This window comes from Macaca thibetana, chromosome 18, assembly GCF_024542745.1.
Source record: "Macaca thibetana thibetana isolate TM-01 chromosome 18, ASM2454274v1, whole genome shotgun sequence".
Lineage (NCBI taxonomy): Eukaryota > Metazoa > Chordata > Mammalia > Primates > Cercopithecidae > Macaca > Macaca thibetana.
Genome location: NC_065595.1, coordinates 38,703,039 through 38,726,890, shown reverse-complemented (window position 1 = coordinate 38,726,890; position 23,852 = coordinate 38,703,039). Strand labels below are relative to the sequence as shown.

The 23,852-nt window shown below is 35.4% G+C and overlaps 1 protein-coding gene across 8 annotated transcripts in view; it reads left to right on the top strand.

Moving 5' to 3' along the window:
- PIK3C3 (phosphatidylinositol 3-kinase catalytic subunit type 3) overlaps positions 1–23,852 on the top strand; it is a 578,331-nt gene that overhangs the window by 37,131 nt on the left and 517,348 nt on the right. For all 8 annotated transcript variants that reach the window (XR_007721190.1, XR_007721193.1, XR_007721195.1 and 5 more), the window contains exons 6-11: positions 406–501; positions 3,227–3,298; positions 5,866–5,970; positions 6,615–6,707; positions 14,328–14,513; positions 23,414–23,568. Coding sequence is in view for 1 of the 8 variants with exons in the window: in XM_050767591.1 (XP_050623548.1) it covers positions 406–501; positions 3,227–3,298; positions 5,866–5,970; positions 6,615–6,707; positions 14,328–14,513; positions 23,414–23,568 (707 nt within the window). In the remaining 7 variants the exon portion in view is untranslated. The remainder of the gene's footprint in view (positions 1–405; positions 502–3,226; positions 3,299–5,865; positions 5,971–6,614; positions 6,708–14,327; positions 14,514–23,413; positions 23,569–23,852) is intronic.

The window sequence follows — 23,852 nt, the reverse complement described above, 5'->3', positions numbered from 1 at the left end:
TATAGTTTAGTCATATAGGTTAAGGGTGAACTTAGCTTACAGTTGTTAGAAGGACAAACCATTCTTTTTATTTTTGAAATAGAATAGTTGTCATGAACATGTGTGCAAAATACCTTCAAGATTATAAACCCAAAGTACTGAAGACACCAAAAATGTTCAATTTGAGAAAGCAGTTATAAGTGCATGGTAGACACCACTGAATAAACAGTAGTGCTGTCTGTAATGAAATAATAGTGCTGTGTAAAACACACTACATGTATATAATAAAATAAAAATGTGTTATGTTTTGACTTGTATTTGATAGATACGTGTGTTACTGAATTGGGAAAAATGATGCATACTGATCCTTTAAGAGAATGTTGAAAATAATCATTTTTCATGAAAATCATTTTTTTTCTTTTTCAGAGTGAAAAACGAAGTTCTAATTTCATGTACCTGATGGTTGAGTTTCGATGTGTCAAGTGTGATGATAAGGAATATGGTATTGTTTATTATGAAAAGGTATTTGCCTTGGAACTGTTTTTGGTCTCTAGAGGGGAGAGGAAACATTAAAAAGTATTACTGTTGTTCCTGCTGGGATGAATTACTTGGTTGCAGGGTAGCATCAGACAGCTGTCAGCAGCAGCTGTTTATGTATACACAAATCAAATCATATAACTACAACAAGATTACAAAAGCCGATCACTCATGTAATGCAGTTCTGGGTTACAGAATTCAGTAAGTATGCAAGTGATTAAAAACTTTGTGATTAATTGTTCTGCAAATTGGCAAGTAGGACACTAAGTAATGACTTTATTTACTAATATTATTTATTGAGAAAATGAAAGGGGGAAATTATATTTCTAAGTGGTAGGCTATTTATTGAAAGTTAAGAGTCTGTTTGTTATTTGAGGGTATGTGTAATGTCTGTATGTGGCCCTCACTAACGTATACTTATGAAATACTTCAGAAATGTTCATTTATTTGTACAGCAGATGCAAAATTAAGGCAACAATTTTACCATCAAGCTGGGTAATAACAAATATGCAATTATAGATGTGCTTTGTTCTGCCCATTATGCTACAGAAAGTAGTTCTGTGTTTAGTATGTACCTACTTGAAAGTATCTTCCTTATATTTTTGTAGAAGGTGCTTCATTTGAGTACTACAGAAATAATTATATATTTAAGTACTACAGAAAATAATTGTATGCAGGCCAGGTATGGTGGCTCATGCCTATAATCCCAGCACTGTGGTTGACTGTGCGGGAAGATTACTAGAGCCCAGGAGTTTGAGACCCGCCTGGGCAACATGGCGAGACTTCATCTTTATTTAAAATAAATATAAAAAAATTTTTAAAGTATACATAGTTTGAAACCACATAAAATGTCTTCTGTTATTGTGTTAATAGTCGACAAATGTTAAATCAGCGTAAATGATGACAGACTTTTGATACATGGCATAGTAGTAGATTAATAGATTAATATTTCTTCTAGCGTATGACCAAGCTGATATGCAGTGTATTTGTTCATTAGAAGCAGTCCTTTTAAATTAAATTTACATTTTATTGTTTATTAAAGCTGTCACAAGTGTTTTTTAAAATATATATACTTTTATAAATTACTGTTGGAAAGGTTTTCATAATGAAGTTTTGAGTTTTTACCGTTTATTTATGATCTTTTTTCAAGTTACTGTTCATATTTTTGTCTTTAACTTATATCCCTTCCATGTTAGTAAAAGACTAGGAAGTGTTAACTTGTTTCTGCCTTTTATTTTACAAATGGTACTCCTTGGATAGATTATTTAATACTGCTTATTAATTTATTAGAAAAAATAGATCAAAAAAGGGAAATGTGAGTGAAACTGTTCTGTCACCAGTGCATTTTAATAAAATCATATTTTATATTTTATACTATATATCATTTCATTAAAAGCAGTATTTTCTGCCCACATAGAGTTTGTATTGCAGAAACATGCTAATGGAGAAGGTACTTTGAAACGTTGTAGATGTGAAGGATCCTTTGAAAGACAGCTTTGATAGCAGATGAAATAATAACAGAATAGAAATTAGAAGAATTTCAAGTATTTTTGAAAAGGTTCTTGACCCCTTTCTACCACTTCCTGAAAATTGCTCATAAATTAATGCCCGTCTACTCACCCTGTCATATTTCCACTTAGTGTAAAGATTGCTGGGCCAGTGTATTGAATCTAATGGAAATAGACTTTCTTGTCACCTGTCTTTTGTGACAGATAGCCTTAGTGAAGATTACTTGTCACAGTTGGGCTGATAAATGTGTTTTCTGGTGTAGTGACTGAGAACAAGCCTGTTAAACAACGGCTGTGGGAATTTGTGGTTTTCTGTAAGACTCAATTACTGAACTGAAGTAAAGTCACAGTGCTTCCCTGCTTTCAGTCTCTCCTGAGTTTGTTGCCGGTATTTAAAACTGAAAACATACTAGCATTTGGAAATTGACAGAAAAGCTTGATGCTAGATATACAATCATGAGAAAGTGAATTTTGACCTTAATTAGTTTAGCCTTTTTCCAGTATATTTGGCAGTGACATTTTTATGTTGAATTACCTTTCTTGCATTAGATAAAAATAAAAGCCAACATTCTTCAAAGGTGATAATACCAACAAAATAGGATGGCTTTATTTCTGAAAAAATGATTGATTGATTTTATTATTCAAGTTTAGATTATGTTGAGCAGGTGTACCTTTGAGAAACAATGTTGGTAATTCTCTGGCTGTGTATAAATTTGAGTAATATTAACCCCACACTTAAAATTCTGCTCCTTTGAATGGATCTCAATTGTGATACCTTGAAAAATTACCACTTAGTTTTTGCAAGTGGTGCAACACATCCATTGTGCCATATTTTACATATAGTCTGTGGTTTTTTGTTCTGAGTTTGAAAATTAGCACGTTTTTAAAAATCCACTGTTATTATATGAACGAAGTTTAAAAGAAAAGGAACAACTCAAAACAATCTAATTTCCAGACCTCATATATCTAAAACTTTAGTCACAGTTTTGTTAGAGTTTTTCTCAAAATAATTTCATAATCAACCAAAGAGAGGTACAAAGTGGATATGTATTTTATAATATTGTTAGAAGAAGATAAGGATTTCTTTAGAGGTAAGAATGATGTTCATCAAATAGAATTAAAATACATTGGTGTGTACATCATACACTGTTTCCTATTGGATTAAATTTCTTTATTAAAAAAATTATTGCTCTGTAATCTAGGACGGTGATGAATCATCTCCAATTTTAACAAGTTTTGAATTAGTGAAAGTTCCTGACCCCCAGATGTCTATGGTAAGTTATTGTGCAAATTTTTTTATGAAAATACTTTTCTTCAGAGTAATTGTGAGTTAGCCACATCATGTACTTTCTTTAAATAAAGTCATATGTAACTGCCTCTGTTACCTAAAAGTGATTCATAAATTCACTTTAGCATCTAGACTCTGTTTCTGATGGAATTTTATGAAGAATATCGACATCCTAAAACTAAGGTAAGGGTAGAGTAGGGTTGGGCATCCATTTTATTTGATTTGCTGAAAGAGCTAGGCAGTATAGTCCTTTTTTTTTTTCTTTCTTCGGGTTGGGGGGATGTAATCTTGAAGTGAAGACTTGACAGAACTGGTATTTGAAAGATTGTCATCATACGGAAGGAGAATTTGCATGTTACAGGAGGATTCTATAACTAGAATGAATGCATCAAAATTTTAGGGAGACCCATTTGTTGGAAAGTAGAGAAGATTGCTGTATCCCTAGAACTATTCAATTTGGAACATGATAACTTGGATGACGGTGGGATACCTTCTTATTAACGAATTTTTGAGATGATAGCTTTCTCTCAGGGATATAAGGATAAGAATTCATACAATGCAAAAGAGGTTTAATTAGATGACTTTAGAATTACAAACTTGTAGGCACAAACTCCTTTTAGCAGCACAGTAGATACCATGATTTTCGCAGTTACAGTTCATTTACATCATTCCAACTCTTTTGGTTCTAATTTTATTCATTTCTAATTAGATTAGTTTACCTTTCTCATCAGACCAAAGTGGATTAAAATTGGGACATTGGATGATGAAAACATGATGATTGAGATAAGTACAGGTCATGAAAGCAGAAATGGCTGGCTGATGGCCTAATATCAAAGGAAGAGATGGGCAGTGGGGAAAGTAAAGTATAAAAAGTTAAAAAGAAAAGGCCATTTGAGGATCTAGTAGGAACATTCTAAAGACCTCAACAGTTCCTATGTATAGTATAGTAGAATCCAGTTAATATATCTCAAATTGGCACTGAATTTTCAGTATAAAATCACATTATATTTTACATTTTTGATATTCAGAGCACACACTAAGTATGAAGAAATTCATTTCAGCCTGTAGTCATAGTTATTTGTTAAACGGAGAAACACATTTTAAATGTAAACTTTGGGTAGGACAGAGATGATATACAGCTGTATCTGACAATAAAACAGACTATAATTACAATAATGTGGTACTGACACATGTATGTACACCAATATACTGGTTGAACAGAATTAAAAGCCCAGAAATACATCCAAGTATGTATGGAAATCTAGTATATGATAAAGGTGGCATTTCTTCACTAAGTCTTAAGGCTGAGGAATGGAATTAATTTGGAAAAAAAACCTAAAATTATATCCATACCTCATACCATACATAGGAATAAACTCCAAATGGATCTGTAATGTAAATGTTAGGAAATGAAACTAGGCCAAGCATGGTGGCTCATGCTTGTAATCTTAACACTTTTGAGAGGCCGAGGCAGGAGGATCGCTTGAGCCCATGAATTCTAGACCAGTTGGGGCAACTTAAGGAGACCCCATCTCTACAAAAAATAAAATAGCCAGGTAGTGGCACGTACCTGTAGTCCTAGCTACTTGGGAGGTTGAGATAGGAGGATTGCATGAACTCAGGAGGTCAAGGCTGCAGTGAGCTATAATCATGCCAGTGTACTCCAGTTTGGTCAACAGAGCAAGGTCCTGTCTCAAAAAAAGAAACCATACTAGTATTTTACTGTCAGGGTAGGGAAAGACTTTTTTACTGTGACTCAGAATCCAGAGACAATAAAATAAATGATTGATAAATTTAACTAAATTTTAAAAATTACATGGCTGAAGAGACCAACAAAGCCAGAGGACAGTTAACAAACTGGGAGAAAATACTTAACTACATACATTACAGATATATTAAGGCTGGTGTATAAAGAACTCTTAAAAATGAAGGACAAAGGACCATAAAGCCAATAAAAAAATCAGGAATATGATGTAAACAGACAATTCACACATGCAATAAGAAATAAATAATATAAATTTATATCTTGTTTTAGGCAATGACAGTATGGTTAAAACTAATAATTTTGTCCATGGGTAAAATAGCACCAGATGTGTATATTCAAGCGTTGTGATTATTGTCCTTGCCCTCAGTGACTGATAGCTTAAATAACTGCTACGGTGATAATACAGTGACATCACAGGGTCATTAGTAGCTGATAGGAGGAAGAAATGCTTTAGTCTGTGTTATCAGGGAAGATTTTACAGTGATGGTGATATTTGACTGGTTAGAGGATATGGAAACCCTGAATATGTGGAGAGTGAAGGGAAGATGTTTTAAGAAGCTTTAATGACATGTGTATATTATGGGACTAGTGGAGTTTAAGGCATACTTAGTTTCCCAGTCTTGAGAAGGATACATATTTTTAAGATACATAGAAGACTGCTAAAGTTGGATCAGAATAAAACATTAAATATTATTAAATGCTTTTAAGTACCTTTTCTATTTATGAATAGCTGTTGAAATTTCCTTTTGGTGAAGTTTACATTGTCAATATTTTAAAATAATTTATAGGAGAATTTAGTGGAGAGCAAACACCACAAGCTTGCCCGGAGTTTAAGAAGTGGACCTTCTGACCATGATCTCAAACCCAATGCTGCCACGAGAGATCAGTTAAATGTAAGAGAATTATGCAATGTTAATTTAAAAATAGTTAAATGGATGTTTTAGTTGAAGCTGATAGCTATCACCTCACTTAAAAATTATTTAGATGCACATTTTCTCCAGGTTGATGAATCCTGCATCATGTTCATAATTTCACAGATCAGCAGTTCTGTTATCATTTGGGGCTTTCCATAAATTTATTATCTCTGGAGACAGAACTGCAAATACTATATTCTTTCATGTCAATAGACCGTATTCTTAGAAGCTGGCCCTAAGACATTGCCTGAGAGAGGACTTAGTGTGTACACATGCCTTGTTGTATGCATTGACTTTAAAAGAATTTATTGTGTGCACATTTTTCCTTTTTCTGGTAGGGGACATTGTTATTTTGCTATGTTTTGTTTCTGGTTAAATTAAATGAACTCTCCAGTTAAATATTTACCTATGGAATATGACCTTCTGTTCTTCTCCTTTAAACTGCATTTTGGACACATAATTATAGCAAATTTAAGGCCTATTTGACTGTGTTTACATTTTCCTTGTTTGTATAATAATTGTAGTATAGAATTATTTAAATAAGTGAAAAATATTAAGTGAAATGGAAATATATAGGACATGTATGGTTGACAAAATTATTTCTTTTTCTTTTTCTGTTTTAGATTATTGTGAGTTATCCACCAACCAAACAACTTACATATGAAGAACAAGATCTTGTTTGGAAGTTTAGATATTATCTTACAAATCAAGAAAAAGTGAGTGTCTTAAATACTTTCATATATCAAATTTATCTACCAACTTTGTTATTAATGATCAAGATGAGGAGAATGCCATGGAAATCATTATTGTCACTTTAAAGTTACAGAGCAGTGTATATGATACTCCATTTTTAAGAAAAAATTATAAAAGTCTGCATACAAAGACACATGTACCTGTTTGTTGACTCATAGGCAATGTCTGAATGGGTTTTGAAGTCAGAGAGACTTGGGTTCATTTTCCAGAAGTACATCTTAACGCTTGTTTGGTAGGATGAGGCAACTTACTTTGGCAGCTTAGTGTCCTTATTATTCTAGTGGAGACAGTTCTTTCTCACAAGTAAGATAATACAGGTAAGTAACCTGGTAGAGTATCTGATGCATAGTAGGTGCAGAGTAAATGCTGGTTCTCTTCTTCTTACCTCTTTGAACCTGGGTGACTAGGAAAATATGTATGCTATTATAATAATGAAACTCCAGAATTCTAGATGAGATGTGGCTAGAGAGAGAGTATGAGAAATATAATTTGAGTTGTGGGAATTCAGTTGGTGGAGTAGCATAGAGGTAGGCATACAGGATAATGGGTAGGTCAAAGCTAGACATTTGCTTCCTGTAATAAAACCATGGAGTGGATAAGGTTTCTGGAGAGATAATTGTGGTGAAGTAGTCATCACTAACCTGAAGTCTTTGGACACTTAGTTTTGAGTTTTACTATTGCCCCTAAGAAGCTTTTTGACTACAGGCAAATTACTTTGCCTGAATAAGCTTTAGTTTCCTCATATTTAATGTAAGACGATCATGTGATTGTGAACTTTGTCTCCTAGTTTTTAGAATAGTCTGTAAAATCTTAAAACAGAGAGCCAAGGGGTACCTCTTAAGGTATCATAATAATAGCCAGCATTTTTTAAGCAGATACTATGTACCAGGAATTCTTTAAATTCCGTAACAACCCCACAATGTATGTATTACTGTAACTGTTCTACAGATGAGGAAACTTGAGCCTGAGAAAGATTAGGGGGCCTATGCAGACTCACAAAGCTTATACATGCAGCCTCTTAATATGCTTGCATCTATGAATTAGAAGAAAAGAAAGTCAGTGAAGACATAGAAAAGAGAATTATAGAGAAAACATTTTCAACATCATGCACATGCCTTAGCAGGAACCCTGAAATACATTAGGGGAAGAGCAGAGAAGCATTAGGGAAATTAATATCTGTTCAGGAAGCTGTTAGGTATTTATATGAGAATGAATGAATGAATTGGTATGTTTTATAATCTTGTGATATGGTCTTTAACTACTATTTTAAGTTGTTTTTCGGAACCAAATGTCCTTTCTTTAGTTTCTAAAGTAAAGATAAAAATGCAGTTGCAGCTCATCTTAACTCTTCAGCTTTTCTGCTTTGTCATTTATTGATGCCTTCAGAAGTTCTTTGTAAATGAATCATATTTGTTCTTTATATCCATAATAAGAACGAGAGAATAATTTTTAATTTACTGTAGCTTTGAGTATGATTCTCTTAATCGCTGAACAAAAGGAAATACCAACAGAAACACAGGTTTGTGATTTGTGTTTTATTAAAAGATTGAGTTATTGTCATGATACTGTGTTAAATGAAGAATAACCTTGGTCACAGAAATTGCGTCTTGAATGCAGCTCAGTGTCGTCTAAAATACACAGCTAGATATTGAATTGAACCTGTTAGAATGTATAGGTTTAAGACGCATATAGGAGTAGATTTACAGAGCAGAACTTTTTTAGATAGAAAGGTTTGCAAGAAAAATTATTTGTTTAAACAAGTAGTCACTTCCCACCGAAATTCAATTACTTCTATATATGTGCAAAAGAAATAAAATGTTCAAGTGATATAAAGTGTGTGACAAGTTTCATCTAACTAGTTGATTTCAAGTTTTCGAAAGGTGAGTGATGAAACTTCAATTCTCAGGACATATTATAGGATTCTTATGACCACTAGAGTAGAGTGAACAATATGTTTTAGTGTTCAGAAGTCACTTTGGAGTAAACCAAATATATATAGGCCTTGAAGTGACCAAAGGAATTATTCACACAGCCACATTTGTAACCTTGTAATAATTTCAAATGGATTTTGTGAAAAACGGATACTCCCATACTCCATCCATTAATTTATTTACAGAAAGAAATTCTTTTAGCATCAGAGTCTCAGAAATTGTGATTTCGGTTACTTGACATTTGGGCCCTGGGGCTGAGAAGCTTTCCTAGAGAGAAGGCAGTGCTCAGAAAACACATTGGTGGAAATTGGTTCTTACAAAGTTATACTTTTTATTTTTTAATTAAATTTTGTCTTTCTGCCCTTTTTTTTTTTTTTAATGACCTGTCTTAAGTATTTCAGATGAAAACCTTCTAGTCAGGACTTGATGTTGTACCCAGAAAGTTCATAGTAATAACTTTGTTCAATTAAATTTGTTACCATTTAAATTTATGAAGTATTTTCCAATTCGTAGTTTATAGCATATAGGAAGTGACTCATTTCTGTGGAACCTGAAATGTGAATATTGTAATTTTTCAAAACTATTTGACAAAAACTGCAGTTACTTTTGCACCAACCTAATAGCTTTTACAATGGACTTTCTTCTTATAAAAATACTAATTTAAATTAATTCCATGCCTTTTGATTATGCTTGAGGGAAAAAAAGCAGTTGAAAGAGTCACATATAGTGAAGGTAATAGTGATGCACTGAGTGTTCTTATAAGGCTGTTTCTGAGACAGTGACATGAGGACAGTCATCATATTTGTGTCTCCTGACAAGAATTTGATGGTGACTCATGGGATAAATGAATTCAGTTCAGCAAGTATTTATTATCACCTCTTGACCTAGCATTATATAAGACTATGAGGTTTCAGGTATCATGTCCTTGTATTCAAATAAATTAAAACTGTTTTGGGGTAAGAATATTTACACATAATTAAAATTAGGAAGTATAACATAGTAATTGATTAAGGGTCACTGTCTTAATAAATATATAGGTTATTAATATAATAGAAATGTGGAGGATGACAAGATCAGTGTGCTATGATATGAGGAAGGTTTCACAGAACAAAGATTGCCCTTAAAGTGTGAGCAGACTTTGATAGCATTTTTTACTTGGTGATCATTTTTTTATGGGGAAGGAAAACATGAGTAAGGTAGGCTGTTAGGTTCAGGAGACAGAGTTTTGTGTGAATGGTTATGAAATAGAAAAGATGGCATCAGATTGTGATGAGCCTCAAATTATACCCTTAGGAATTCAATTTTACTGGCAACAGGAAGCTACTAAAGCAGGAAAATGTGTATTAACAAGTGATAGTTTATTTCTCTCTTTTTTTTTTCTTTGGAGACAGAGTTTCACTCTTGTTGCCCAGGCTGGAGTGCAATGATGCTATTTCAGCTCACTGCAACCTCCCGCTCCCAGGTTCAGGTGATTCTCTTGCCTCAGCCTCCCAAGTAGCTGGGATTACAGGCATGTACCACCACACCGGCTAATTTTGTCTTTTTAGTAGAGATGGGGTTTCACCATGTTGGTCAGACTGGTCTTGACCTCAGGTGATCAACCTGCCTCGGCCTCCCAAAGTGCTAGGATTACAGATGTGAGTCAGCACACTAGCCTAACAAGTGATATTTTAAGGAGTACAAACTAGGGTAGATTGGAGCAGAGCAGAAAATGAAAAAAGTGACATAATTAGGAGGCTCATATACTGACTGAGAGAACAGTTTTGGAGGGCAAGGGATGGAGAAGGAGCTATACAAGTTAGTTGACTCGTAGAAAATGATCAGGGGTTAGGCCTGAACCTGATGGATTTGTATCGTTGTGCGTTCATACCCCACTTCTGGTACCAATTTACTGTATTAGTCCGTTTTCACACTGCTGATAAAGAGATACCTGAGCCTGGGAAGAAAAAGAGTTTTAATGGACTTACAATTTCATGTGACTGGGGAGGCCTCACAATCGTGATGGAAGGCAAAGAGGAGCAAGTCATGTCTTATGTGGATGGCAGCAAGCAAAGAGAGCTTGTGGAAGGAAACTCCCCCTTATATAGCCATCAGATCTCGTGAGACTTATTCACTATCATGAGAACAGCATGAGAAAGACCTGCCCCTATGATTCAATTACCTCCCTTCAGGTCTCTCTCACAACACGTGGGAACTGAAGATGAGATTTGGGTGGGGACACAGCCACACCATATCAATAAGGATATATGGCAGGTGGGAAGAAAAGAATGAGGTGTTTTCATGTTTGAGTATTTGGAATCAAAAGCATTGGAAAAGCAGCAAAATAGAAATTTCTAATAATTTAATTGGTAGAAGTTTAAATTAGAAATATATATACGAGATATAGTATTTTCAGTTCTGAGGTGATTGTGATTCTAAGAATAGGAGATAACAGGTGATTTTCAGATCAAAGGGAATAAAACATAGTAATACGTATAGTAAAGCTAAAATTTGATGTCAACATCAGAAATAGAATAAAAATAATGAATGATAATAAACTATTTACTATGTATATAGGATACTGTCACAAACATTTTATATTCATTCACTTAATCTTCACCGCAAGCCTATGAGAAAGGTCTCTTGAAAGTTAAATAGTGTGCTTTAGTTTAATCAGGTAATAATTGATGGAGCCAGGAATTATCATTGGAACCCAAACACCCTGGCTCTACAGTCTGTGCTCTGCAGTAATCTATGGAAGTTCCAGAGAGAGAGAATTGCTCTTTAATCCTGCATGGATCAGTAAAGCATCTTTAAAAGACCTACGGTTATTTAAAAAGGCCATTATTATTGCTGTCTTCAAATTCTTATTTTTTGTCTTTCTTATTCTTTGACCCCTTGTTTTCTTCTTCATTCTGTTGGCTCCCTGTTTACATTTGTAACGTTTAACATTAAAAAGTTGTGAAATTCTTTGTACGGTGCCTTATGTTCTTTGGCAGCAGCATACTCCATAAATCTTGCTAATAAGTCTATAAATCGGAGAATCTAGGTTTTAGATTGTTTCAGTTATTGAATTGAGTACATCGGCATGCTACAAGATTTGCTTATAATAAGTACATACCCGCACATTTCTATTAAGACTGCTGATGTACTGTGAAATGGAAAAGCTTTCACTGTCATTATTTAAGAAGTATTGCTTTGTTTCCACATTCAACCTAGAAATACATTTTAGAAGTGGAAAATAAATTCATGGAATAAGTTAGTAGGGCAATCTGTGTTCTATACGGAAAGGGAGCATTATACTAAATGGTGTGCAGGAAGTGTAGAAATGGACAGCTGTCCTTGGGGGAATACAGCCTCCAGCTATAGAGATAAAAATGCCCACAAAAACTTTGGCAGTTAGAAGGACATCATTTAAATGACAGTAGTAAAATTGAGCCAGCTTCTAAAGGAATAGCTGAAAGTTGCTGAAAACTTCCTGTAAAACTTGAGTTTTCGACAAGACGGCTGTAGAGTAGATGATACCTTATTTTGATGAAGAGTTACAGGGGTTAGAGAGACATTGTTCATATAAGTTAACTGGGCTGAAGCATGGAAGGGCAATGAGAGTTTAATGAAACAGGTTTGCATTGTGGTAAGTGGTAGCAATGAAATGTTTTGAGAAAGAAGCCAAGGTTATTTATTTGTTTATTTACAAACTAGAGTGTCCTATCATCTAGTCAAAACCACTTTGTAACAATATTGTTAACTTTTCAAATATTGGAAAGGTTGTCCACATCATATGGAGCTAAATTTACTCTCATTCTCTCCAAAGAATGAAACTAACAAATTGGAAAAAGCAATATGAAGACATTTTTGTCTTTTCGTTCATTATAATTAAAATCAAAACAAAACAAAACTGGCTTAGCTTTCTATGAATATAATGGCTATTTTGGAAATTAGTTCCTTGAGTCGCTTAAGTAAATATTGGGTCTCTTTTTGGCATTCGTGTTGTGGGGTATTTCTGCTAACAATAGGAAATTTGTGCTAAGATCACTTCCAACTCGAGCTTCTCTAAGAGTATGTATGAAATGATTAGAAGAGAAACCGGTATTTAGGTTCTTAGCTAGAAGGCTGTGTCCAACTCCACATGTGTGATACAATGAGAAATCAGGCTGAGGACAGATATAGGAGATATTGCTAGGAAATAATTGAAAGGGACTGGAATAGATTCAGGAGATTAGTGTTGGCAGAGTAATGGCTCCAAGGGGAATGGGGCTAACTAGGGGATGGAGCGCCTTAATGGTAACAAAGCACCATCTGGTGGAAGAAGTGTGGGGCTGAGAATTGGTGGACCTGGGTTCTACGTCTAGCTCATGCACCATTGTGAGGTGATGGGCAAGCCATTTATCTTTGCTGAGGTTATATACGATTTAAACATTGAACTAGACAATCTCCATAGGCCTTTTTTCTTAATTTAGTAAAATCAAGAATAAGTTAGGGGATGGCTATGAAGGTTCATTTAGTGTCATACTAACAGACATTGTGTTTTGTTGTCCAGGTAGACATTTTCTTGAGGAATTGATTAGTTTACTAATAAAAAGATTTTGATTGGGCAGAGCAGGAGTCTTACATTTTCAAGTTACCTATTTTTCAACAAATAGCAACAGAGGAAGACAAAGAAGAAGAAAACATCTTGGGTTCAGCCAGGAAAGTGTTGCCTTTGAGACCCAGCAATAAACGTTGCTTTTCATGGAAAGCAAGTGTATGCTTTTCTTTATTTTCATTTATTTTTGTAGAGATGGGGTCTTGCTATGTTGCCCAGGCTGGTCTTGAATTCTTGGCCTCAAGCAATTCTCCTGCCTGGGTATCTCAAAGTGCTGGGATTACAGGCATGAGCCACCACACCTGGCCAAGAAGTGTGTACCTTTCTTAAAAGAGCACTTACTATGCAATGAGTGATATACTCCAAGACTATTGGCTTAACTGACAGTCTTGTGAAAACTTCCATGTGCTGCCTATTCAAAGGAATGAGGTTCCAGAAAGATGTACAACCAGATGAATCATAGACTGTTTGCTGCTGTTTCTGGTTTCTGTACTTACCCATTTTTATACTTGTGCTTTGAGGTTTTGTTGGATTGCCTATCTTTTAAAGTAGTTACTTCACAGAGATACCTACATACTCCACATTGTTTGAGTCTTCATGTTTAAGTATCTGTGAAAGCCAGTGGTCATACTCTAGGGAGGTGGTCGAGAGTGAAGCTAGTGGTGGGAATTTCTGCCCTAGAATGGTTTCTGGCCCTTTCATTCAGTGGTTGCAGTATTTTCTATTGTAAAATGTAGGTTTTCTCTAAGGCATCTTAGAGTTTGTGAGACATGCCTCAGCTATTTCCATGTCTTGAGACCTGCAGTATTTTAAAATAACAAAATGAAGAAAAACCAAAACAAATTTAAAAATTCATAGTGCTCGCAAATAATTTGGCCTGGAAAATATAAAGATACAGGGAGCATGCTTTTTTTCTGTCCTGCGGTGCTTCTGTAAGATCGTATGTATAACTTCATTTAGTGTTTACACAAGGAGTCTATCACTGACTCCGTGGCTCTGTCATTAGGACCAAGTGGAACTCTGCCTAGTCACCTTCTCTATCCCAGGAAATAGGCTATTTCTAATTTTTAAATATTTTCTGATTTTAGGCCTTGACAAAATTCTTGAAATGTGTTAATTGGGATCTACCTCAAGAGGCCAAACAGGCCTTGGAACTTCTGGGAAAATGGAAGCCGATGGATGTAGAGGACTCCTTGGAGCTGTTATCCTCTCATTACACCAACCCAACAGTGAGGCGTTATGCTGTTGCCCGGTTGCGACAGGCCGATGATGAGGTGCATTATTTATTATTCCACTTCAATGGGTCATTTTAAACTAGAGCCTAATTATAGACCATGTGTGTATGTGTGAGTGAGAGAGAGAGTGCGCACACGCAAGAGAGATTTTTAGAAGCGAACAGGATATACTAGGTGTGTTTTCAGAAGGAAAATTAAAATATGCCTCAAAGGACTCCTCTGTGAAATGAAAATTTACTTCCTGATCTGTTACGTGATAGAACAGTCTCTCCCAGGACATTTACCTGGCAGCAGAGCTTGTATTGCTCTGTCTGGAAGAAGGAATTCTAGTGAAAAATGGTTTAATGCAGCACCAGCTAGGGAATAATTCAGATCTCCTCTATCAGTCAATATACAACAAGCCACATTTTAATTGTAGCCTTGAAAAGCCCTTGGGGCCTTGAAAGCATAGAGATGCGTGGTCATCTTCCTCTCCTTCAAACTCGCCTTTTAAATTTTCAGCTGATGACAATGATATGTATATGTAGATTTTCTGAAGGTGGTTTTGAATCCTTGGAAAGCAAAGATTGCCAACTATATGCTGGCTATTTATATATACAGTTATACATCAGTTAATGACAGGGAAGTGTTCTGAGAAATGTGTCCTCAGGGGATTTCATCTTTGTGCAGACATCATAGAGTATACTTACCCAAACCTAGATGGTAAAGCCTACTACACACTGAGGCTATGTGCTCCTAGGTTACAAACCTGTACAGCATGTTGTCATACTAAATAGCTTAGGCAGTTGTAACGCAATGCTAAGTATTTGTGTATCTAAACATAGAAAAGGTACAGTAAAAACACAGTATTATCTTACGGGATTACTATCATATATGTGGTCCTCTCTTGGCTGAAGCATTGTGATGTGGCACATGGCTGTACTTGTAAGGCCATCAGGGAAGGAGGAACACTTTTTTTTGACAAAAGCATTGCTGGATTTTGGGCTTTAATAATTCTTTATGAGATAGACTAATCCAGCATTTTTTTTCTTAATTTTTATAGGGTGAATATGTTCTTAAACGTAACCTAACGTTTATGCTAGCCAGCAGTACTTTATGTGATGTGGAGTAACTTCTCAAGCATATATATATATATAGCAATGTTGACTGCATAGAACAACTATTATCAAATGCCTTTTTAAGAGGGAGGGGACAGTGAGATCATTTTGAATTACTGGCATCTGAATTTCAAGAAGCAAATGAAATACTAAAGTTGATAATTGTATGCATGTATTTAATTATGGTGAAATTTAAACACTAAAGTAAATAGTATAATGAATCCTGACATACAATTCATCTATCTTCAGCAGTTGCCAACTTATAACCAATCTTGTTTCATCTGTAACACTGCTTACTCTCTCCACCCCAACTCCCTAACCTCTACTAGATTACATCCTTCTGACTTCTGGCCTACTGGCTTTAGCAAATGAGGGGGCTCCCACAACTGTCTCCTTGGGTGTGATAATTGGCCAGAATGACTCACAAAAGTCAGGGAAACATTACTAGTATTGATTTATTATGAAGGGTATCTTAAAGGATACAGATGAACAGCTAGTTGAAATGACACATAGGATGAGGTCCTGAGTACAGGAGCTTCTGTCCCCATGGAGTTTGCAGTATAGCACCCTTCTTGCACGTGGGTGCATTCTTCTTCACCAACCCAAAAGCTCTCAGAATGCTGTGCTTTTGAGTTTTTGTGAAAGCTTCGTTACATTGGCACGATTGATTAAATCATTGGCTGTTGGTGATTAAGTCGGTCTTCAGTTCTCTGTTCCCCAGAGGTTGAGGGGGTGGAGCTTAAAGTCCCACCCTCTAATCACATGGCTGGCTTTTCTCTCAGCCAGCCGCCATCTTTAGGGGATTTCCAGAAGTTACCTCATTAACATAAACACAGGTGTGGTTGAAAGGGGCTTGTTAGCAATAACAAAATATAAATGCCAGCGTGCTATATTTTGTCCTTTTTATTTTAGCATGTTCTGAACTCTGTCACTGTAGATCTGCCTTATTCTTTCTAAATAACAGCATGATATTTTACCATGAATTTTTGTGTTAATTTACTTAACCATTGGGCCTCTTTTATAGTCTGTTGTTCCCATTCTTTTCCTGTCACTATAGTTTAGTGAACAGGTGTGTGAGGGAGGGTAGCTGGGTATGTTTTAAAAGTCATATTCTTTTGGTTTTTTTTTGTTTGTTTGTTTTTTTGAGACAGAGTCTTCACTGTGTCTCCCAGGCTGGAGTGCAGTGACGTGATCTCAGCTCACTGAAAGCTCCGCCTCCCAGGTTCACGCCATTCTACGGCCTCAGCCTCCCAAGTAGCTGGGACTACAGGCGCCCGCTCCCATGCCCGGCTACGTTTTCGTATTTTCTTTTTAGTAGAGACGGGTTTTCACTGTGTTAGCCAGGATTGTATCAATCTCCTGACCTCGTGATCCAGCCACCTCGACCTCCCAAAGTGCTGGGATTACAGGCATGAGCCACCGCGCCAGGCCTTAAAAATCATATTCTTGAATAAATTGCTTGCATTAGAATTATTGAGCCAAAAGATACCTGCTTTTTACATTTTGCAGACAATCCCCGTAAGTCTTCTCTTTTTGCCCTTGTGTTATGCTTTTAAAAAATGAGTTCCTTTATAATACTTTAAATACATGACTAGACAAATCTTTTCCTCCTTCCTTTTTAAACAATTTTATTTATAATTTTTTTACATTTGTTCTTTCCATGAATTTTAGAATAATTTTATCATTTTCTTAAAACTGCACCAGAATCTTAAGTAGAACTACATTATGCTTGCATATTATAAAAAATTGATACCTTTATGACATTATATCTTCCATCACAGTGGCATATGATTTTTTATTCACGCACATCAGTTTTATTACAATCATATACATTCTTACAATTTTGATTTATTCCCTGGCAATTATATTATTGTTACTATTATAAACTACCCCACCCCATTTATCTTTTATTTACATTTCTTAGTTAAAAAGAAACTTTCTGTTACAATATTTGTTTTATCTCGTCACTTTATTGATTTTTCTTATTCTAATAGATGTAGATGTTCGGGTGCTTCTTATATTTTCTAGGCATAGCATTATGCTAGCTGAAAAGCAGTGTATTTTTTCATTGCATTAGCTGAAAGCTGCAAGTAATAATGGTGAATAAAAGTAGTTCAATATTCATCTTTGTCTTGTTACTCATTATGGGCATGCTTTTAGTATTTCATTCTAATGTGTGTTACTTACTGGTTTCAGTCAAATGCTCTCATTTATGTTTAAAGTTTCTCCCTGTCTCTGTTTGTTCTTTTCTTTTTCTGTGTGTTTAAATCAAGAATGGCTTCTATATATTATCAAACACTCTTGACGCTTGTTCATGTCATATAGTCTTTCATTTTTATCAATCTACTGTAAGTATGCTGATACATTTCTTAATGTTATATCAGCCATACACTTGTAAAATAAATCTCAATACCTGTCTGAATTTGATTTGTTAATATCTTATTTAGGATTTTTTTAATGACTATTCTTTATCTTGCATTATTTTGAAATTTTTAAATCATGTTTCTTACTGCTGTGTAGTTCAAAAGGAGAGAGATTCCATATTAGAATGTAATGAAGAAGTGGCATTTGAGTTGAAGGAAATGTAGAATTTTTACGTTTGGAGTTTATATTCCAGGTAGAGAAAGCAATGCGAGCAAGAGCAAGGGAATTGAAAGTACAGGAAGAATGGAAAGTATGTCACTTCCACAGGAGTGTAGGATATATGTAGCAATTGAGAGGCAAAATCAGAACCCACGTCTCTAACTGAAAATGCCTCTATGGAGAGTTATTCTTAATTCAGTAAGAAATGGGAAGTCACTGAGTGATTTTGATATGGGACTTCACATTTGCACTTTGAAGCATTAGAATTAACTTACTCTGGAGAAAAATGGTGATCACTATCTAGAAAAAATTTCATAGCTCTTGGGAAATATTTACAGAATTGCCTGAGATGGAAGCCTGATTTTTTTTTTTGGTTTGTTTGTTTTTGTTTTACTCCAATGCTTATGTCCTTCATGCTTGGAGGATTTTTATTATATTTTTCAAGATGTGACTATATAATGAGAAAACAGACTCTACTTACTATTGAAGTTAATTCATTTTCATACAAATGAAGGAAAGTATAGTTTGAATATAGAATATGAAATGACCAAGAAATCAGATGATGATAAGTGACTTAGAAAAGTTTTCTACTGAATTTCCCCTTCCTGGGGAATTTAATACTGCAGCCTTTTTTATTTTATATGGTTAACTCCTTTCTGCAATTAGGAAGGCACACAGGCAATGGATCCAGCAGCATTCGGAATGAAGACTGGCAGTGAAACTGAATTACTGGTACCTCCAAAGAAGGATACCTGTCATTAAATATATTGTTTAATTTTGTTACATAATGCTTTTTTCCTTAGGAAGCAACATGTAATTCTATGTATAGTTATTAGATGCCATGAATCTCAACTATGATAATAGAAAATCAGATGTTTATTGCTCCAATTAAAAAGTGGGTTTTAGAAACAACACTGTAGAGAGACTTGATTTCCCTGACTCCTGACGTTAACATATTTGAATAAGAATTAATAAGCCACATAATCTTTCATTTAATTTATATTGATGATGAAGTCGTATGTATTACTCTTTGTTAGTGTTTACCTAATGACCTTTTTAAAAATTATTTGGTGTGAGATACAAATTCTGAACGAAAGAGAAACATACAGTCATACCTCAGAGATATTGCAGGTTTGGTCCAGACCTCTGCAGTAAAGCAAATATCACAATAAAGTGAGTCTCATGAACTTTTTGGTTTCCTAGTACATGTAAAATTTAGACATATAACTTTGCTGTATGTTTATATAGTAAATTATATTATACTATAGTCTAAGTATGTAATAGCATTATGTCTAGAAAAACAATGTACATATCTTATTTTAAAATGTTGCTAAAAAATTTTAACAATCATCTGAGCCTTTAGCAAGTTGTAGTCTTTTTGGTAGTCAAGGGTTTTGCCTTGATGTTTATGACCACTGAATGATCAGGGTGATGGTTGCAAAAGGTTGGGGTAGCTGTGGCAGTTTCCTAAAATAAAACAAACGTAAACTTTGCCACACCCATTGACTCTTTTTTTTTCCACAAATTTGTCTGCAGCGTGCAGTGCTGCTTGCTATTATTTTGTCCACAGTAGAACTTCTTTCAAAATTGAAGTCAGTCCTCTCAAATACTGCCACTGCTTTAACAACTACGTTTATGGAGTATTTTGAATCTTTTGTTGTCATTTCAACAATGTTCACTGCATCTTCACCAAGCATAGATCGCATCTCAAGAAACTACTCTTTGCTGCTCATCCATAAGAAGCAACTCTTCATCTGTTCAAGTTTTAGCATGAGATTGCAGCAATTCAGTCACATGTTCAGGCTGCACCTCTAATTCTAGTGTTTTTTTTTTTTTTTTTTTTTTTTTTTTTTTGCTGTTTCTGTTACTTCTGCATTTACTTCCTCCACTGAAGTCTTTTTTGTTGTTGTTGAGACGGAGTCTTCCCTCTGTCACCCAGCCTGGAGTGCAGTGGCATGATCTTGGCTTACTGCAACCTCTGCCTCCAGGGTTCAAGCGATTCTCCTGCCTCAGCCTCCCGAGTAGCTAAGATTACAGGTGTGTGCCGCTGCAACCGCCTAATTCTTAGTAAGAGACAAGGTTTCGCCATGTTAGTTAGGCTGGCCTTGAACTCCTGACTTCAGGTGATCTACCCACCTCGGCCTTCCAAAGTGCTGGGATTACAGGCACTGAAGTCTTCAGCCCCTCAAAGTTATCCATGAAGGTTAGAATCAACGTCTTCCAAACTCCTGTTAATGTTGCTATTTTGACCTTCCCCATAAAGCTCAAATGTTCTTAATGACATCTAGAGTGGCGAATCCTTTCCAGATTTTCAGTTTATTTTGCCCAGATCCATGAGAGGAATCACTGTCTATGGAAGATATGACCTTACAAAATGTGTTTCTTAAGTAATATGACTTGAAAGTCAAAGTGACTCCTTGATTTTATGGGCAGTAGAATGGATGTTGCGATAGCAGGATTCTAAACAACATTCAACTTCTTCTGCATCTTCATCGGAGCTCTTAGGTGACCAGGTACCTTGTCTATGAGCAGTAATATTTTGAAAGGAATCTTCTTTTCTGAACAATGGGTCTTAACAGTGGGCTTAAATATTCATAAACCATGCTCTAAACAGATGTGATGTCATCCAGGCTTTGTTCTTCCGTTTATAGAGCACAGGCAATGGAAATGTCGCTTAATTCTTAAGGGCCCTAGGACTTCTGAAATGGTGAATGAGCAGTGACTTCAACTTAAAGTCACAATCTACATTAGAACCTTACCAAGAGACTCAGCCTGTGGCTGTGAGAATCTTAGATGGCATCTTATTCTAAAACAAGGCTGTTTCATCTGCGTTGAAACTTTGTTGTTTAGTATAGTCACCTGCATCAATAACTTGTTGCAGTTTCTCCATCAGTACTTGCTGCTTCGCTTTGTACTTTCATGTTATGGAAATGACTTCTGTCCTTAAATCTCATGAACAAACCTCTTCTAACTTCAGATTTTTCTTTTGCAGCTTCTTCTCCTTTCTCAGCTTTTATAGAAATGGAGAGAGTTAGGGCCTTGCTCTGGATTGGGATTTCGTTCATGGGAATGTCGTGGCTAGTCTCATCTACCCAGGCCACTAAAACTTCTCTATCAGCAATAAGGCTGTTTTGCTTTCTTTTCATTTGTGGTTCCCTGGAATAGCATTTTCAGTATACTTCAAGAACTTTTCCTTTGCATTCATACCTTGGCTGTTCGGTACAAGAGACTTAGCTTGCAACCTATCTTGGCTTTTCTTGTGCCTTCTTCACTAAGCTTAATCATTTCTAGCTTTTGATTTAAAGTAAGAGACATGCATCTTTTCCTTTTACTTGAACACTTAGAGTGCGTTGTAGGTTTATTAATTGACCTCATTGCAGTATTACTGTGTCTCGGAACAGGCAAGCTAGGAGAGGGAGAGAGACAGGGAAACAGCTGATTGGTGGATTAGGCAGAACACATTCAAGATTAATTAACTGTGCCATCCTATTTGGGTATGGTGTGTGGCACCCCTGATTACAATGGTAACATCAAAGATCACTGATCACAGATCACCATAACAGATAAAATAATGATGAAAAAGTTTGAAATATTATGTGAATAACTAGAATGTGACACAAAGACATGGAGTGAAAGTATGCTGTTGGAAAAATGATGCCAATAGACTTGCTTGGGTGCAGGGTTGCCACAAAACTCATTCTGTGGAAAAAAAAAAGCAATATGTGCAAGGTACAATAAAATGAGTTACGCCGGTAGTATTAAATAAGGAAATACGGGTTGCTGGCAGGTGGTCTCTGTCCTCCTGGTTTATAAAATAGTGGAAAACCAAGAGTAAGTTATTACAAGTGCTATAGGTGTTACAAATAGGAAAAAGTGGACCATGAAATATTTGCAGGAGACTTAACCTGTTTTGTGAGCTTAAAGAGGAGACTGAAGTTGAGTTGGTAGGCCCAAAGTCAAAATTTTCTAATTATGAGTTTCAAGTGTCTAACAGGATGAATGACAATTGGAAGATAATAGATACATTTAAAAATTTTTTGAGTTTTGCGGTTTTCTTCACTTTTTAGTTATTTTTAAAAGTAAAAATTTAAAAAGTACGTACTTGTGAAGAGGACAAGTATGTAAAGAGGACAAGCTTTATAGAGAAATACTGGAAGCATTTCCATCCTAAACATTAAAGAGTTTTATTATTATTAAGGGAAAACTCAGTAAAGTAAAAGCTACTTTGTTGACTGACACCTTTTTAGTCCAGGTTATCTCATTGGTTGTCACTTATGGAGAATTTAGGCTTAGCAATTTGTTTTGTTCAAATCTCTTGGGAGTTGGCAGGAATAGAAAGCGTGTCTCTTAATCAAATGTCTATTTTACAGCATCTTTCATTTAAGAAGCAATCCAGATTCTCTAAAACCTGATCTTTCAGGAAAAAAGAAAACACATGAGTTTTAAAGATTCTAACCAGAAAAAGACATTAAACAGAAGTTCTTTGAAAACTTGAAAATTTGGAATTTCTTGTGTAATATTAAACATAGAATGCACTCTTGTGATCTATTACTGAAAAAAGGATCCTTCTATAATTTCTTTTTTTTTTCTTTTTCTTTTTTTTTGAGACAGAGTCTTGCTCTGTTGCCCAGGCTGGAGTGCAGTGGCACAATCTTGGCTCACTGCCAGCTCCGCCTACTGGGTTCACGCCATTCTCCTGCCTCAGCCTCCCTAGTAGCTGGGACTACAGGCGCCCGCCACCACGCCTGGCTAATTTTTTGTATTTTTAGTAGAGACGGGGTTTCACTGTGTTAGCCAGGATGGTCTCAATCTCCTGACTTCGTGATCCGCCCGCCTCGGCCTCCCAAAGTGCTGGGATTACAGGCGTGAGCCACTGCGACCAACTATAATTTCTTAGTTTTACGCAAAGCATCTTGAATCCTTCCCACTTTTTTTTTTTTTTTTTTTGAAGCTACTACCTGAATCACATCATTTATTGGCCACTTAGCCTGTGCTGGACACTATTCTGTGACTTTCTTTTATTAACTAATTTTAAACCCTCATGCCCTTCTCTACAGTTTATATTATGATGTCAATTTTAAAGATGAAGGGGCTGTGGGGTACAGGGAAGTTAAGTAACTTGGTGACACGTCAAAAGTAATACAGCTGAAAAGTAATAGATAAAAGTGAAATGTTTAGTTGATATTTAGGAATAAATAATGTTTGTAATCATTTTGCATTCTTTTCCTAATATTACTTTACTTTTTGTTTCTTTTCCAGGATTTGTTGATGTATCTATTACAGTTGGTCCAGGCTCTCAAATATGAAAATTTTGATGATATAAAGAATGGATTGGAACCTACCAAGAAGGATAGTCAGAGTTCAGTGTCAGAAAATCTGTCAAATTCTGGAATAAATTCTGCAGAAATAGATAGGTATGGATATCCAGGGAGGACATATTTTCCAATTTGTTAATTTTTCCCTTTTCAAATTGTTTTCTGTTTTCCTTTCCTTAGATGTACCAAACCCTAGTATTACTAATTTTGAAGTTTTACTAGTGAATATTGCATGTGTACTCACAGCACACAAGTTACTGTATTAGGAAACAGTGTTTTGCAGGCTATCAAGTCTGAATACCTGACTTAAAATCTTGACTCTGCCACTTCCTAGCTGTGTAAACTTGTATAAATTACATATTCTCTATGTGTCTCCAGTTTCT